This window comes from Orcinus orca, chromosome 2 (assembly GCF_937001465.1).
Source record: "Orcinus orca chromosome 2, mOrcOrc1.1, whole genome shotgun sequence".
Lineage (NCBI taxonomy): Eukaryota > Metazoa > Chordata > Mammalia > Artiodactyla > Delphinidae > Orcinus > Orcinus orca.
The window spans coordinates 176,422,979-176,441,396 of NC_064560.1; the positions used below are offsets into that span (position 1 = coordinate 176,422,979).

The window sequence follows — 18,418 nt, forward strand, 5'->3', positions numbered from 1 at the left end:
TTCTCCTGCCTTCATACTTGAACTGAAGCGTCAGCTCCTCCTGGATCTTGAGACTGATGGTATCTGGACTAGATCATTTGGGTCTCCAGTTTGCCTGCTGTAGATCTTGAATCTTGTCAGTCTCTATAACTGCATGAGCTGATTCTTTATAACATCTTTCTCTCCCTCTTTCCCTCTACCTCCCTGTAAAAATACTGCACAAGGAAAGCCCAGCAAATGCTTTATGATGATGATTTTAGCACTGATGCCTTAGAAAGCGTGGAACCCTCTCCAAGAGACAGCAATCTATTCATTTGACCAAGTTATTCCAGGTCCAATGGGACTTAGATGATACTTAACAGAAAATTTTCTTGAATAATGGCCATACTTTTACTTAGAAGTTAAGAACAATTTCTAACTGCTGTTAGAGCCACTTATCTTCTACTCTCTTTTCTACTTCTCTCTGCAAATGGCCACAATCCCCGGTACTATCATTTGAAGTATAAGCATAGAATTGGAAAGAATACTAACCCATGTAATTACTGTACTTCACTTAAATGGTTTTGGTTATAAAGAAGAGATAAGAACCACTCCCCACATCAAATATAAAAATGACCAAGTACTTCTTTTATCCTTTATCAACTGCAAAAACAAACAGCTCTCTAGGACCCGGGAACAGAGCACCCTGTCACTGACGGGGTGTTGTTCAGGAAAAACTGAATGGGAGACATTACTCAAAATCACATATAGCAGCAAATATCTTAGAATAAAAAATCTTGTAGCCATGCTCTCTATACATCCCCACAAGAGCAGGCAGGCTTCCTAAATAATTAAAAACTGAACAAGTAGGAGGCATAGCAGAAGTCCCTGCAGCCATAGTGTTGTGTTGTGGGAAAGAGACGGATTTGTAAATCCTAGAGCAAGGTTCTGCCTACCTGAGGCGACGGCTGGGTGGAGACCCTGGGGGAAGCCACTGTCACCATGTCTGACCAGGAGGCAAAACCTTCAACTGAGGACTTGGGGGATAAGAAGGAAGGAGAGAACACTAAACTCAAAGTCATCAGACAGGATAGCAGTGAGATTCACTTCAAGGTGAAAATGATGACGCATCACAAGAAACTCAAAGAGTCATACTGTCAAAGACAGGGAGTTCCCATGAATTCACTCAGGCTTCTCTTTGACGGTCAGAGAATTGCTGACACTCACACTCCAAAAGAACTGGGAATGGAGGAAGAAGATGTGATTGAAGTTTATCAGAAACAAATGGGGGCATTCAATGGTTTAGATTTTTTTATTCTTCTCCCTCAATCCTTTTTTTATTTTTAAAATTAGTTCTGGGCTTCCCTGGTGGCGCAGTGGTTGAGAGTCCGCCTGCCGATGCAGGGGACACGGGTTCGTGCCCCAGTCTGGGAGGATCCCGCGTGCCGCAGAGCGGCTGGGCCCATGAGCCGCGGCTGCTGAGCCTGCGCGTCTGGAGCTTGCGCTCCGCAACGGGAGAGACCACAACAGTGAGAGGCCCGCGTACCGCAAAAAAAAAAAAAGTTCTTTTGTAATGTAGCGTTCAAAACAGAATTGAAAACTGGCACCCCATTTTTTTAAAACATCTGGTAATTTGAATTCTAGTGCCCATTATTCATTACTGTTTGTTTTCACTGTGCTGATTTTTGGTGATCAAACCTCAGCCCCCTTCATATTGCCCTCTCCTTTTTAAAAATTACATGTGTGCACAGAGAGGCCGCCTTTTCCAGGACTGTGCATTTGCACGCTTGTGATAAATAACAGCGACTAATGCGAGTGTTCATAATGACTTTCCAATTGGCCCTGAAGTTCTAGCATGTGGTTGCTTCACTCCTGGACTGTGACTTTCAGTGGGAGATGGAAGTTTTTCAGAGAATTGAACTGTGGAAAAATGCCCTTTCCTTAACTTAAAGCTACTTTTAAAATCTGAGGGTCTGGACCAAAAGAACAGGAATATCAGGTTGGAGTCAAGATGACAGAGGTGGTGAGAATAATGACTAACTCCAAAGATGGCTTCACTGCAGAGAAAGCATTTTAAGATGAAAGAAAAACCTTGCTTGAGGGGCTTCCCTGCTGGTGCAGTGGTTAAGAATCCGCCTGCCAATGCAGGGGACATGAGTTCGAGCCCTGGTCAGAGAAGATCCCACATGCCGTGGAGCAACTAAGCCCGAGCACCACAACTACTGAGCCTACGCTCTAGAGCCTGCGAGCCACAACTACTGAGCCCGTGTGCCACAACTACTGAAGCCTGCCCGCCTAGAGCCCGTGCTCTGCAACAAGAGAAGCCACTGCAATGGGAAGCCCGCGCACCGCAACGAAGAGTAGCCCCTGCTCGCCGCAACTAGAGAAAGCCCGTGCACAGCAACAAAGACCCAGTGCAGCCAAAAATAAACTAAATAAATAAAAAATTATATAAAAAAAAAAGAAAACAAAAAAAAAACCTTGCTTGAAGATCCCAGAAAAGTTCTACTTTTCATTAGCAGTTAAAGTTATTCATGCAGAAGTGTATACAACAGAACACTGCTCTTTTTGGTACTTTTTGGCCTGGGATATGGGTTTTAAATGGACACTGTCTGTACCAGCTTCATTAAAATAAACAAAATATTTGTTTAAAAAAACTGAATAAGTAAAGGTAACAATGGGGGGAAAAACCTTTTCTACAAGTAGTAGCAAATATTTGGTACTTGTTAAAATTTTGATACTTTTTGCTTATTTTATGAATCTTACAAATGTATAGATACTGAAGTTGATTTTCATGCCAACAGAAATATATTGATAATTAACAAGGTTAAACCATGAAGGAACTTCTACTTCATGATATATATTTTTTTCACATTTAGATGATACCATAGTTTGTGACACAACTACTGAAGCCCGCACACCTAGAGCCCATGCTCTGCAACAAGAGAAGCCACCACAATGAGAAGACCGTCCACTGCAACAGAGTAGCCCCCGCTAGCCGCAACTAGAGAAAGCCCGTGCGCAGTAATGAAGACCCAATGCAGCCAAAAGTAAAAATAAATAAATTTATTAAATAAATAAAATAAAAATAAAAATGTTACCTAAAACAGAAGTAAAAGAAATATTAGCTGAAAGGCAGGGCAGACTGACTTTAATAACGTTTAAGTCCCAATTAAATGGCACTAGACAATCTTCCCGTTAGGCTCTTAAGAGTTCCAGGGAACAGAGGAAAATAAATGTACCTTTCTGCTCCAGTGAACAGTCTTGTAAAAAGGATATTTATAAGGGACTTTCAGGAAGCAAGAGTTCAGTAACTTTGGAACACTGAAGCAAAATGAGTGGGAACTAGGTTTACCACCTTCTAGACACAGCCCCTGTTTTGCTAGACCGTCAACAAATATCAAAGTGCTCAGCTTGGGCAATTGTTAAGTTAATGATCATCAAAGGAGACAGCCCGCCCCTCCCTACCCTAGGGATACTGTTCTAAAGCAGCCCTTTGGTTCTTTATCTCCCTACAAGAATGCATACAAGTATTTGAATCTACTCTCCCATTATTACTACTGCTATTTCTCTCCTCAACAGCTAGAGCAGCTCCTTAACACCAAGCACTGCACAGTGAATTCCTGTCACAAGCACTTGTTTATCACCCTGTCCCTAGTAGTAGTTGAATCCTTTAATTGGTTTTAATGCCCCAAACTAGGATTTCCTGAGGACTGCCACAGGATGTACAACAAGCAGCAGGGGCCAAGGCTTTAAGCTGTTGATTCAATATCATCAAGAATTTTAGAAATGGTTGCTAATGCAGAGCCAGAAACAGGGCCCTAAACAAAAGGAAGAAAAGAGGCCAAGTGCCTCTGAAAAATTAAGGAACTGAGTTTTAAAGGGTGCCAGCTCACAATTAGGACAGAAAGGCTTAATTTGTCCAGACTGTCCTACTGTCCTCCTTTGGTACTGGAACATATTACAAGCTACTTTTAGACAGAAAGGAAGGGATGAGGAAATATGCGTACTGTGGTCAAGCACCCACGGACAGATGAAGAGGGTTAGCAGATACAGCAATCACTGGTGAAGGCGAGGCTTGGAATTAAACTAGCTTCAGAGGCAGAAGGCAAGGCAATAAGTAAGAATTTCACAAAACTGATTAGTATTGAACATTTAAAAAAAGAGTATATAGTGAGCAAGGCCTTTTGTAGGTTACGTACAAAATTTGAGAATCTGAATTAATAGGCTATAAAAAATACAAGTAGCATTAAAAAAAAAATAAAACAAAGTAATTCCAACCATCCTTAAGAGACCTGAACATAGGTCTCTGAATCCTTAGTTGTCTCTTTTCCCTCTCCTAATTTGTTCTAACTTCACCTATGCCACTGATTCATTCAGCAAGGACCACCAGCTCTTTAGAAGGAAGCATCAATGCATTTAGATTTCCAAAAACAATGAAAATTGGCAACTTAACATCACCACCAAACTCCTGTTCCACAGGCCAATATTTCCCTTATTTTTCTTTTAAAAGAAACAGATCAAATATCTTGTCTTCCAATTTCCTTTCTTTTCCCCAATTACCACCAATCAGTAGAGTGGCTTTTGGTTCTCATTGATGTAAACGAGCTCAAGGAAAAAAGAGAGAGAATCCTCAAATCTCTTAAAAGTTAGTTTGCATTATTAATTGAGATTTTATTTAAAATGCATAGTCTAAGGCCTTTGTCCACCAAGACTCATGGTCTGGTGAAACAGACTCGAATCCTCATTTTTAACAAGCTCTATAACTGTGGTGCTCAACCCTGGCTGCACATTAGAATCATCTGGGGTGCTTTCAAATAACATCCTGCAGGAGCCTCACCCCCAGATAGTCATGGGTCTGCAAAGGGGCGTGACACTGGCATTATTACTAATTTTTAAGCTTTCCTGTGTGTGACCAAGGTTAGGAACCACCATACTAAAAGTAACTTTGACGCAGGTGGTCCATTGAGAACAGGGGCTTAAAAGAGTACACCTTAATGAGATCCTTCTGAAACTCATTCCACGTATCTACGTCAACGTAGATAGCAGGCAGATACAAGTATTTAGATAATTTATTTTTTCTAAACCACAGGTGACAATTAATAAAAAAAATCAGGGCTTCCCTGGTGGCGCAGTGGTTGAGAGTCCGCCTGCCGATGCAGGGGACACGGGTTCGTGCCCCGGTCCGGGAAGATCCCACATGCTGCGGAGCAGCTGAGCCCGTGAGCCGTGGCCACTGGGCCTGCGTGTCCGGAGTCTGTGCTCCGCAACGGGAGAGGCCACAGCAGTGAGAGGCCCGCGTACCGCAAAAAAAAAAAATCAAATGCTCTTCAAAAAGCTCTCAAATCTTAAGGAAAGCCTTAAGGAGGATATCTGTTCTTAACTGAGAAGAGTCCATCTATCTTGTCACTTATTTATACATATTAAGTATTCCTGTGGCAATAAACTGCAATAAAGTTGATGAAAATCTAGGATCAAGTCTCCTAGATAAAGCCCTCAAAAATAATTCTGGGGGGGCTTCCCTGGTGGCGCAGTGGTTGAGAGTCCGCCTGCCGATGCAGGGGACACGGGTTCGTGCCGCGGTCTGGGAAGATCCCACATGCTGCAGAGCAGTTGGGTCTGTGAGCCATGGCCGCTGAGCCTGCGTGTCCAGAGCCTGTGCTCTGCAACGGGAGAGGCCACAACAGTGAGAGGCCTGCATAATGCAAAAAAAAAAATAATAATAATAATAATAATAATAATTCTGGGGGAGGGACTTCCCTGGCGGTCCAGAGGTTAAGACTCTGTGCTTCCACTGCAGGGGTCACAGGTTTGATCCCTGGTCAGGGAACTAAGACCCCACATGCTGCACAGTGCAGCCAAAATTAAATAAAAGAAAAGACAAATAAAAAAATAATTTTTGGGGAAAAAAAGCAATTCCAACTGTGTTAATATTGAGAAAGGGACTTCCCTGGTGGCACAATGGTTAAGACTCTGTGCTCCCAATGCCTGGAGCCCGGGTTCGATCCCTGGTCAGGGAACTAGATCCCACATGCATGCCACAACTAAGGAGCCCATGAGCTGCAACTAAGGAGCCCGTCTGCTACAACTAAGACCCGGCACAACCAAATAAATAAATAAAATAAATATTAAAAAAGAAAAGATTGAGAAAGTTATTCCTCTTCAACAAACAAAACAGAGACTGGGCTATAAAGTTGACAAATTATAAGTGATGAGAAGAAATGGTCATTCATCTCACCCAAACAGTAAATGAACAAATCAAATCATGGAAAAAAATCTTTAAAATTAATTTTATTATGAAATAAAACTAAGGTAGTTCACCCACTTCAATCTTAAAAAAATAATAATAATGTGATTCACAGTAGTTTAATTAAGAGTTTAGTTCCCTTATATCATCTTACCACATCTTCTCCAATATGAGGGGCATCGACTTTGGGGCTCCTTTCCTGTCCAAGGGGAACATCCTCAAACTCCTTATTTATGTTGTGCATTAATAACAACATTCTACTAAATGAACAAGTCTACATTTGCTCAAAGGTTAGCTTCCAGCCTGCTGCCTGTGGGCATCTTAACAGCCAGCTTAAAACAAACTCTGAAACAAGATGCAAAAGGAGAGACCACTCTTGTGGCAAGAAATTTTTATTAGCACTTGGATTTGAAAGAAATAAATGGGAGTGGAAGAAGTAATAGACAGACCGTGCTACAAAAGCTCTTGAGTATTCAGGATAGATTTCTGAAGCAGAGAGGGAGGTTAAAGGGGTTACTGATCCATGGAGAGGAAAGAGGTAGGCTTTCATTTGTAGGGGCGATTACTCACAACTAAACTTAGCTGTTTTTTTGAAAATTCGCAGACAAGAAATCAGAAAATTAAAAATAGATTATGAAGTGGATGGAGTTCAGGAAAGCCACATTCTACTTGAAGACAAAATATTGAGAAAACTTATCTTGTGTGTGAGCTCAATTTTCTCTACCTGTAAAGTGGTTATACTGCTTGCTGATTTCAGAAGGCTTTAGCCATTCGTTAAAAAGCCCTTTTTGCTAGGTAATAAAGAGGCTACTTTACAGAAAGAAAATCTTTTTCTTTGATTGCTGGTAATTTACTAAAGTGATATATATTCCATAGGAAAAATCCATTTAGATAGAAAAATTAGTAAGAAACAAAATCAATAAGATCTGAATTTGCTTCAAATAATTAGCTGGATTTAAGGAAGTTTAAGGGGGTTTTTTGGGGGTGGGGTGAGGGAGGAGAAGGAAGGAGGGAAAACAAGAAAAGGGGAAGCTGAACCAAAGAAGAATTTATTTGTGGCTCTGAAACCAGTCCTTTCTGGAATCTTACCCCTACCACTAGACTATACGCATTTTCAAAGGCAAGGATCATGTATTGTTCAACTCTGTACCCCTCAACAGCATACCCACCACAGGATACAGAGCAAGTGCTTGAGAAATGTTTGATAAATGAAGAATTAAATATTTCTCAACAGTGTTCTAGGCTGTAAGTTACAAGAAAGGAGGGATCTAATCTACTCTCCAGCATTAGATATACTGCTAAACTGTACTGTGGCTAAGAATTAAACTGTGTTCTCTAGAAAACTTGATTTTTACTTAGATGAATCTCTAATAGTGAAATAAACAAATTACATAAAAGCAGATACATAATAATAAAGAAAAAAGTGGAACCCAAATATTCCTAGGCTCAGAAACCATAGGGATTGGAAAGAAGGGTACCCAGGTTCAACCAAATGAAAAGCCCGCCTGCCAAAGGTAACGAGCGGATGTCAGCACCCCCTCTCCAGAAGCAGGAAATTCTCTTTATGACCACTCCCACCGCCACCCTCTCTCAAGACTGTTTTCTTTAAGGGTTCTGCCCCCTCAGCATGGGGATCCTGGAATGCTTTAAAAAAAAAAAAAAGCTTTTAAAAAAAGGATGGGCAGAGAATCTGAATAGAAATTTACAAAAAAAGCTTCTCAGTTCTAATTAGCTTTTGACAGTTCTTGGGATTCTCAAGGTGATCATTTAACACCTCATTAACAAGTCTATTATAGGAATTAATTCAAATGAGCCAAACCGAATTTTAATTAAACCTCTATCTGCCCAAGGTATTCTTTTTCTTCCTCCTATGCCAACAGCCACCTGAATGAGCTCTCAGTTCCCTTCAATACTAAGAAGTACAAAAAGTGCAGTTTTCTACAAAGAAAGTTATTTCTGTCATCATATTAAAATTTATCTAGTAAAATGTACCTATCTAGTTTATTTTGTTCCACAATTTGGCCATTCTGGCTTAACATTCAAGTATACAAGCAACGTACTTTAAGAACCCATCCATTTTCTAATATTTCTCGATCATGTGTGTGTTCATTCATTCACCAAATTTATCAAAAGGCTACTAGATTTCAGACACTAAGCTAGGTGCTGTGCTTGTTATTAACTACATCTTTGGACAGAAATAAAATACATCAAAACACAACTCTGGAAAATGGAAAAGCGCAATTTTAGTTCCTTTGGTCAGACATTTTGCCTTGATTCATAAATAGATCTTACAGCTAAATTTCTATTACTGGACGTGGATTACTGACGTGTGAAGTAAAATCTAGAATTTCAAATGTCTTGTGTAATTTGTCAGAATTTCCTAGGTCTCATTTTCTTCTACTCACCAGCCTGTTCTAACTCAGTATGTCTACTCAAGGTACAAACACAATTCCTAACCACTGTTATCTTAGGTAAGACAGCTCTTAGGTGGTTCCCAGCCAAGACGGCTCTCAGTATCTACCCATCACTGTAGTCACATGGCCCTCTCTTCTTTGAGAAAAGGATAGGAATTGGAGGGGAAATGTGGAAAAGATTGGGAGAAAGAAGAAAGGAGTGCTTACAAAGTAGGGTAGGGAAAGGATCTCAACTGCCCCTGCATGCTGCAGCTTTTCTGAAGGCTCTACACTCTCATCACCGAAGAATAACAAGTCTTCCCACAAAAAAGATGAAAACATTTATCAATAATCAACCACAGACTATTTGTGTGTATGTTTAAGGCTTACTTTCAAACTTATCTTAGGCAGGATTTACTTTCATGTAAGTTATTAATGTACTCTGGAGTCTAAAACAAAAAAAGTTTTAAATATAAAAGTAACATATTCAATCTGGTAAAATAAAATTCTAATAGTACAGAAAATTATTAAAAAAAAAAAAAAAAAGAAGTTTCCCTCCTCCACCCAGCCACCTCCATTCCCACTCCCAGCAAGAAGTTCCAGGCTCTGTTTCTGGCTCTCTTCGTGGCTAGTACCAAAATGCTGAATAATAAACTTACACCTCTGCTGCCTCTTCCGTCAACCCTGGATGGTGCTTAGATAAGGCATCTGTACTCCTACTTTCCATGTTTCCTCCACTAATCACCACCACTTTTTGTAATACTACTATTTTAAAATTCTTCTAGTGGCTAGTTATCTTTATAAATTTAAAGACTATTTCTTTCTTTTTTTTTGGCTGTGCTGCGTGGCTTGCAGAATCTTAGCTCCCCAACCAGGGACTGAACCCAGGTCACAGAAGTGAAAGCACCGAGTCCTAACCACTGGACTGCCAAGGAGTTCCCTAAAGACTATTTCGTAATTTCAAAATGTGTTGTTTATAAACTTAAGACGGTACCTACTGACTCTGAAGAGAAAAAATAAAGTATGAATACTAATAAGATACACAGGACTCAAACTTAATTCATTCAGGACAAACCCAAAAATTATTAGACATGCTGAATGTGGCAATAATAAACTTCATATACTCACTGGAATTATGCTATTATTAGCCAATTAGCGACATGTTAAAGAGAAAAAAATCAAAATTCAGTAACATAAAATACTTGAGATATACAGTCAAAATTACAATGAGGGGGGGCAATAGAGGGGTGAGGGGTGGGAGGCACAAACTATTGGGTGTAAGATAGGCTGAAGAATGTAGGGTACAACACAGGGAATATAGCCAACATTTAGTAATAAGTGTAAATGGAAAGTAACCTTTAAAAATTGTTTAAGAAGTTAAAGATTTTTTAAATAAAAAAATCTTATTTACATTTAAAAAATTGCATGAAAAGGCTTAGAGAATTGCAATGAAAAGGCTTAGAGATTTCATTATATGTTCAGTATTTTAGGACTGGGACAACAATTGTAACATCTATCATATAAGTCTATTGATTGACTTACACACTTTGAAGAAAACATTGTGTTCAAACATTAAGCACTGGCTCTGTGAGACAAAATTATAAATGTGAGATATAAAGTTGTGAAACATGGCTTTTGGAAGGAAAAAATGAATCAGCACAAAGGTGTCATAAAAGACAGCATTTCACTTTGCTGTGAAGAATGAACAGAATTTCGGTGACAGGAGGATGAGCATTCTGTCAGAAGCACCAAATTGGTTTAAATGAGGGTACAGGAAAAGATGGTTAAGCTAAAGTCAAACTATAGAGGATCTCAAACATCATATAAAGAATTGAACTTTATTCTGTAGGCAACTAGGAGTTACTAAAGACTGTTATTCTATATTTCGGCATCTTTAGGCAGACACCAACAGATGCTGTATGTTAGGAAGATTAATAAGTGGTACAGGAAAGACTGGAGCAAGGAAAATGCAGTTATGAGTGGTGCAACTGTTTAAGGAACAGGGAGTCAGGGCCTGAAACAGTCATATGGCAGTGGGAATAAGCAGAAGTGACAGGCAGAATCAACAGATTTTGACTTAGACATGGGGAAATGTGGCTACGATTTCAGGCCTACATAACCTGAAGACAGTTACATATTTAGTTGAGAAGACGAAGAGAGGATACAATGAGAAAAAGCAGCATAATTTCTGTGCTGTTCCTGTTAAAGATACGTAGGCTGAATCTTAACCACGAGGAAACACTAGATGAACCCAAATTGAGGGATATTCTGTATAATAACTGGCCTGTAATTGTTAAAAGTGTCAACGTCACACAAGTCAAAGAAAGACCGAGGAACTGTGACTGAAGAAGAGTAAAGAGACGTGACAACTAAGTACAAAAGGTGACTCTAAACCACATCCACAGCCTCAGGATGCTAGTCTGAGGAACAGACAGTAATAATGTATCATTATCAGTTACTGAAATAATTAATAACATGTTCATATTAGTTAATTAAATAACATATTAGTGTAAATTTCTTGCTGTGGTCGGTTGTATTATAGTTCTGTAGGAAGTACACACTAAAGCATTTGGGATGATGGGGCTTCAGATCAGCAACTAACTCTCAACTGGTTCAGGAAAAAAGGTTTTTTGGGGGCTGTACTTCCAACTTTTATGTAAGCTTGTGATTGTTTTACGGATAAGAAAAAGATTTAAAAACATTATGATGAGGGGCTTCCATGGTGGTCCAGTGGTAAAGAATCCACCTTCCAATGAAGGGGATGTGGGTTCAATCCCTGGTTGGGGAACTAAGATCCCACATGCCTCGGGGCAACTAAGCCCACATGCCACAACTAGGGAGTGTGCACGGCACAAACTACAGAGCCCATGCGCTCTGGAGCCCACGTGCCACAACTAGAGAGAAGCCCTCGTGCCGCAACGAAGAGCCCACGAGCCACAATGAAAGATCCCGCATGCCACAACTAAGACCCGACACAGCCAAAAATATAAATAAATAAGTAAATAAAATAAATATTAAAAAAAATTATGATGAGAAACATCAACTCTGCCATATGACTACAGGTCTACATCACAGAATTTAGGGACAAACATTTGAAATTATTGTGACTTTTTTTTCATAATTTTTAGTTCTCTTCCCCAGCCCCCAGTTCCTTAAAGCCAACAGGGAAAAGCAAGAACACCAAGGAAGATTAGAATGCTCCTGTTTTTCCCTACAATGTCCATTTGTTTCCAGAAGTTGCAAAAAATGAAATAATATATACATTTAAAAATAAAAGACAGGAAAGATGATCGTTGTACAGCAACAAGAGACGTGCACTACATATCCACAAGGGTCCATATTGGGCCAAGAAAGAAGAAAATAAATACTTTTGTAGATGTAATATATGAGCTCCTTAAGTTCCTAAATCAGTCTCAAAAATGAAATTGTGCCTCAAATTTATGATCATATATAAAATGCTAACAGCTCCAATAACAGAGTAGCTTAGAGAAGATATAAAAATTCATGATCTTAAAACACACACACACACACACACACATACCTTTCAAACACTGTATGTTCAGAAAAGTGAATCTGAGTCTCAAAGGGGTAAGGGTGTGGTAATGAGATTAGAACCCATAGATGGTAGTGCAACTGGCCCAGGGAAAAAAGCAAACCAAAAAATACTGTGCTGCTCAAGATGGTGGACTAGAAGGACGTGTGCTCACTCCCTCTTGCGAAAGCACAGGAATCACAACTAACTGCTGAACAATCGCTGACAGGAAGACACTAGAACTCAACAAAAAAGATACCCCACATCCAAAGACAAAGGAGAAGCCACAATGAGATGGAAGGAGGGATGCAATCACAATAAAATCAAATCCTATAACTGCTGGGTGGGTGACTCACAAACTGGGGAACACTTATACCACATAAGTCCACCCACTGGAGTGAAGGTTCTGAGCCCCACATCACGCTTCCCAACCTGGTGTCTGGCAACGGGAGGAGGAATTCCTAGAGAATCAGATTTTGAAGGCTAGAGGGATCTGACTGCAGCACGTCAACAGGACTGGGGGAAACAGAGACTCTACTCTTGGAGGGCACACACAAAGTAGTGTGCACATCGGGACCCAGGGAAAGGAGCAGTGACCCCATAGGTAGGTCTGGAGACTGAACCAGACCTACCTACTAGTGTTGGAAGGTCTCCTGCAGAGGCGGGGGGTGGCTGTGGCTCACGACGGGGACAAGGACACTGGCAACAGAAGTTCTGGGAAGTACTCCTTGGTGTGAGCCCTCCTAGAGTCCGCCACCAGCCCCAACAAAGAGCCGGGTAGGCTCCAGTGCTGGGTTGCCTCAGGCCAAACAACCAACAGGGAGGGAACCCAGCGCCACCCGTCAACAGACAAGCGGATTAAAGTTTTACTGAGCTCTGCCCTCCCCAGAGCAACACCCAGCTCTACCCGCCACCAGTCCCTCCCATCAGGAAGCTTGCACAAGGCTCTTGGATAGCCTCATCCACCAGAGGGCAGACAGTAGAAGCAAGCAGAACTACAATTCTGTAGCCCAAAGAACCAAAACTACATTCATAGAAAGACAGACAAAATGAAAAGGCAGAGGACTATGTACCAGATGAAGGAACAAGATAAAACCCCAGAAAAACACCTAAATGAAGTGGAGATAGGCAACATTCCAGAAAAAGAATTCAGAATAATGATAGTGAAGATGATCCAGGACCTTGGAAAAAGAATGGAGGCAAAGATCGAGAAGATGCAAGATATATTTAACAAAGACCTAGAAGAATTAAAGAACAAATACCTAGAAAAATAAAAGAACAAACAAACAGAGATAAACAATACAATAACTGAAATGAAAATTACACTAGAAGGAATCAATAGCAGAATAACTGAGGCAGAAGAACAGATAAGTGACCTGGAAGACAGAATGGTGGAATTCACTGCCCCGGAACAGAATAAAGAAAAAAGAATGAGGGCTTCCCTGGTGGCGCAGTGGTTGAGAGTCTGCCTGCCGATGCAGGGGACATGGGCTCGTGCCCTGGTCCAGGAAGATCCCACATGCCGCGGAGTGGCTGGGCCCATGAGCCATGGCTGCTGAGCCTGCGCGTCCAGAGCCTGTGCTCCGCAACGGGAGAGGCCACAACAGTGAGAGGCCCGCGTACCGCAAAAAAAAAAAGAAAAAAGAATGAAAAGAATGAAGACAGCCTAAGAGACCTCTGGGACAACATTAAAGGCAACAACATTTGCATTACAGGGGTTTTAGGAGGAGGAGGAGAGAGAGAAAGGACCCGAGAATATATCTGAAGAGATTATAGTCAAAAACTTCCCTAACACGGGAAAGGAAATAGCCACCCAAGTCCAGGAAGCACAGAGAGTCCCAGGCAGGATAAACCCAAGGAGAAACACACTGAGACACACAGTAATCAACTTAACAAAAATTAAAGACAAAGAAAAATTACTGAAAGCAGCAAGGGTAAAATGTCAAATAACATACAAGGAGCTCCCATAAGGTTAACAGCTGATTTCTCAGCAGAAACTCTACAAGCCAGAAGGGAATGACATGAAATATTTAAAGTGATGAAAGGGAAGAACCTACAACCAAGGTTACATTACCCGGCAAGTACAACCAAGGTTACATTACCCGGCAAGTATCTCATTCAGATTCAACAGAGAAATCAAAAGCTTTACAGACAAGCAAAAGCTGAAAGAATTCAGCACCACCAAACCAGCTCTGCAACAAATGCTAAATGAATTTCTCTAAGTGGAAAACACAAGAGAAGAAGACCTACAAACACAAACCCATAACAATTAAGAAAATGGTAATAGGAACATACATGTCGATAATTACCTTAAATGTGAATGGATTAAATGCTCCAACCAAAACACACAGGCTTGCTGAATGGATACAAAAACAAGACCCAAATGTATGCTGTCTACAAGAGACCCACTTCAGACCTAGGGACACATACAGACTGAAAGTGAGGGGATGCAAATGGAAATCAAAAGAAGCTGGAGTAGCAATACTCGTATCAGATAAAATAGACTTTAAAAAAAAGACTGTTACAAGAGACAAGGAAGGACACTATATAATGATCAAGGGATCAATCCAAGAAGAAGATTTTACAATTATAAATATGTATGAGCAAACACAGAAGCACCTCAATACATAAGGCAAATGCTAACAGCTATAAAAGAGGAAATCAATGAAAACACAATAATAGTGGGGGACTTTAACACCTCACTTACTCTAGTGGACAGATCATCCAGACAGAAAATTAATAAGGAAACACAAACTTTAAATAACACAATAGGCCAGACAGATTTAATTGATATTAATAGGACATTCCATCCAAAAATAGCAGATTACACTTTCTTCTCAAGTGCGCACGGAACATTCTCCAGGATAGATCACATCTTGAGTCACAAATCAAGCCTCGGTAAATTTAAGAAAATTGAAATCATATCAAACATCTTTTCTGACAACGCTATGAGATTAGAAATTAATTACAGGGAAAAAAATGTAAAAAACACAAACACATGGAGGCTAAACAATACATTATTAAATAACCAAGAGATCACTGAAGAAATCAAAGAGGAAATCAAAAAATAACTAGAGAGAAATGGCAACGAAAACACGACAATCCAAAACCTATGGGATGCAGCAAAAGCAATTCTAAGAAAAGTTTATAGCTATACAATCCTACCTCAAGAAACCAGAAAAATCTCAGATAAACAATCTAACCTTACACCTAGAAGAAATAGAGAAAGAAGAACAAACAAAACCCAAAGTTAGTAGAGGGAAAGAAATCATAAAGATCAGAGCAGAAATAAATGAAATAGAAACAAAGAAAACAGTAGCAAACATCAATAAAACGAAAAGCTGGTTCTTTGAGAAGATAAACAAAACTGATAAACCTTTAGCCAGACTCATCAAGAAAAAGAGGGAGAGGACTCAAATCAATAAAATTGGAAATGAAAAAGGAGAAATTACAATGGACACTGCAGAAACAGAAAGCATCATTAAGAGACCACTACAAGCAACTCTATGCCAATAAAATGGACAACCTGGAAGAAATGGACAAATTCTTAGAAAGATAAGTATAACCTTCCAAGACTGAACCAGGAAGAAACAGAAAATATGAACAGACCAATCACAAGTAATGAAATTGAAACTGTGATCAAAAATCTTCCAACAAACAAAAGTCCAGGACCACATGGCTTTACAGGTGAATTCTATCAAACATTTAGAGAAGAGCTAACACCCACGCTTCTCAAACTGTTCCAAAAAACTGCAAAGGAAGGAACACTCCCAAACTCATTCTATGAGGCCACCAACACCCTGATACCAAAACCAGACAGAGATACTACAGAAAAAGAAAATTACAGGCCAATATCACTGATGAACATAGATGCAAAAGTCCTCAACAAAATAGTAGCAAACCGAATCCAACAGCATATTAAAAGGATCGTACACCATGATCAAGTGGGGTTTATCTCAGGAATGCAAGGATTCTTCAATATACACAAATCAATCAATATGATATACCATATAAACAAATTGAAGGAGAAAAACCATATGATCATCTCAATAGATGCAGAAAAAATTTTTGACAAAATTCAACACCCATTTATGATAAAAACTCTCCAGAAAGTGGGCATAGAGGGAACCTACCTCAACATAATAAAGGCCACATACGACAAACCCACAGTAAACATCATTCTCAATGGTGAAAAACTGAAAGCATTTCCTCTAAGATCAGGAACAAGACAAGGATGCCCACTCTTGCCACTATTATTCAACAGTTTTGCAAGTTCTAGCCATGGCAATCAGAGAAGAAAAAGAAATAAAAGGAATACAAATTGGAAAAGAAGTAAAACTGTCACTGTTTGCAGATGACATGATATTATACATAGAGAATCCTAAAGATGCCACCAGAAAACTACTAGAGCTAATCAATAAATTTGGTAAAGTTGCAGGATACAAAATTAATGCACAGAAATCTCTCGCATTCCTATACACTAACAACAAGAGATCAGAAAGAGAAATTAAGGAAACAACCCTATTCACCATTGCAACAAAAAGAATAAAATGCCTAGGAATAAACCTACCTAAGGAGGTAAAAGACCTGTACTCAGAAAACTATAAGACACTGATGAAGGAAATCAAAGATGACACAAACACATGGAGAGATATACCATGTTCTTGGATTGGAAGAATCAATATTGTAAAAATGACTATACTACCCAAAGCAATCTACAGATGCAATGCAATCCCTATCAAATTACCAATGGCATTTTTTACAGAACTAGAACAAAAAATCTTAAAATCTGTATGGACACAAAAGACCCCGAATAGCCAAAGCAGTCTTGAGGGAAAAAAACGGAGCTGGAGGAATCAGACTCCCTGACTTCAGACTACACTACAAAGCTACAAAATCAAGACAATATGGTATTGGCACAAAAACAGAAACATAGATCAATGGAACAAGATAGAAAGCCCAGAGATAAACCCACACACCTGTGGTCAACTAATCTGTGACAAAGGAGGCAAGGATATACAGAGAAAAAACAGTCTCTTCAATAAGTGGTGCTGGGAAAACTGGACAGCTACATGTAAAAAGAATGAAATTAGAACACTTCCTAACACCATACACAAAAATAAATTCAAAATGGATTAGAGACCTAAATGTAATACCAGACACTATAAAACTCTTAGAGGAAAACATAGGAAGAACACTCTTTGACATAAATCACAGCAAGATCTTTTTTGACCCACCTCCTAGACTAATGGAAATAAAAACAAAAATAAACAAATGGGATCTAATGAAACGTAAAAGTTTTTGCACAGCAAAGGAAACTATAAACAAAACGAAAAGACAACCTTCAGAACAGGAGAAAATATTTGCAAACGAATCAACAGACAAAGGATTAATCTCCAAAATATGTAAACCGCTCATGCAGCTCAATATTAAGAAAAAACAAACAACCCAATCAAAAAATGGGCAGAAGACCTAAATAGACATGTCTCCAAAGAAGACATACAGATGGCCACGAGGCACATGAAAAGCTGCTCAACATCACTAATTATAAGAGAAATGCAATCAAAACTACAATGAGGTATCACCTCACACCGGTCAGAATGGGCATCATCAGAAAATCTACAAACAACAAATGCTGGAGAGGGTGTGGAGAAAAGAAAAACCCTCTTGCACTGTTGGTGGGAATGTAAATTGATACAGCCACTATGGAGAACAGTATGGAGGTTCCTTAAAAAACGAAAAATAGAATTACCATATGACCCAGCAATCCCACTGCTGGGCATATACCTAGAGAAAGCCATAATTCAAAAAGACACATGCACCCCACTGTTCACTGCAGCACTATTTACAATAGCCAGGTCATGGGTGCAACTTAAATGCCCATTGACAGATGAATGGATAAAGGAGATGTGGTACATATACACAATGGAATATTACTCAGCCATAAAAAGGAACAAAAATTGGGTCATTTGTAGAGACATGGATGGACTTAGAGACTGTCATACAGAGTGAAGTAAGCTAGAAAGAGAAAAAACAAATATCGTATATTAACACATATATGTGGAATTTAGAAAAATGGTACAGATGAACCGGTTTGCAAGGCAGAAATGGAGGCACAGATGTAGAGAACAAACGTATGGACACCAAGGGGGGAAGTGGGGGTGGGTGATGGGGTGGTAGGATGAATTGGGAGATTGGGATTGACATGTATACACTAATATGTATAAAAGAGATAACTAAAAAGAACCGGTTGTATAAAAATAAATAAATAAATGCTGTGCTAATTAC

General features: G+C 39.6%; 2 protein-coding genes across 4 annotated transcripts in view; one reads left to right on the plus strand and one right to left on the minus strand.

Annotated features, from left to right (window-relative positions):
* SPTLC2 (serine palmitoyltransferase long chain base subunit 2) overlaps positions 1-18,418 on the minus strand; it is a 110,492-nt gene that overhangs the window by 37,411 nt on the left and 54,663 nt on the right. The window lies entirely within an intron of this gene.
* On the plus strand, positions 873-3,714 carry LOC105747745 (small ubiquitin-related modifier 1-like). The gene is made up of 2 exons (XM_033407004.2): positions 873-1,258; positions 3,659-3,714. The coding sequence occupies exons 1-2, from the start codon at positions 961-963 to the stop codon at positions 3,712-3,714; spliced, it is 354 nt and encodes a 117-aa protein (XP_033262895.2). The 5' UTR covers positions 873-960.

Coding starts and splice junctions, on each gene's coding strand:
- LOC105747745 (XM_033407004.2), top strand. CDS start 961: ATGTCTGACCAGGAGGCAAAACCTTCAACTGAGGACTTGGGGGATAAG. Junction 1,259..3,658: donor ACAAATGGGGGCATTCAATG/GTTTAGATTTTT, acceptor GCCCCAAACTAG/GATTTCCTGAGGACTGCCAC.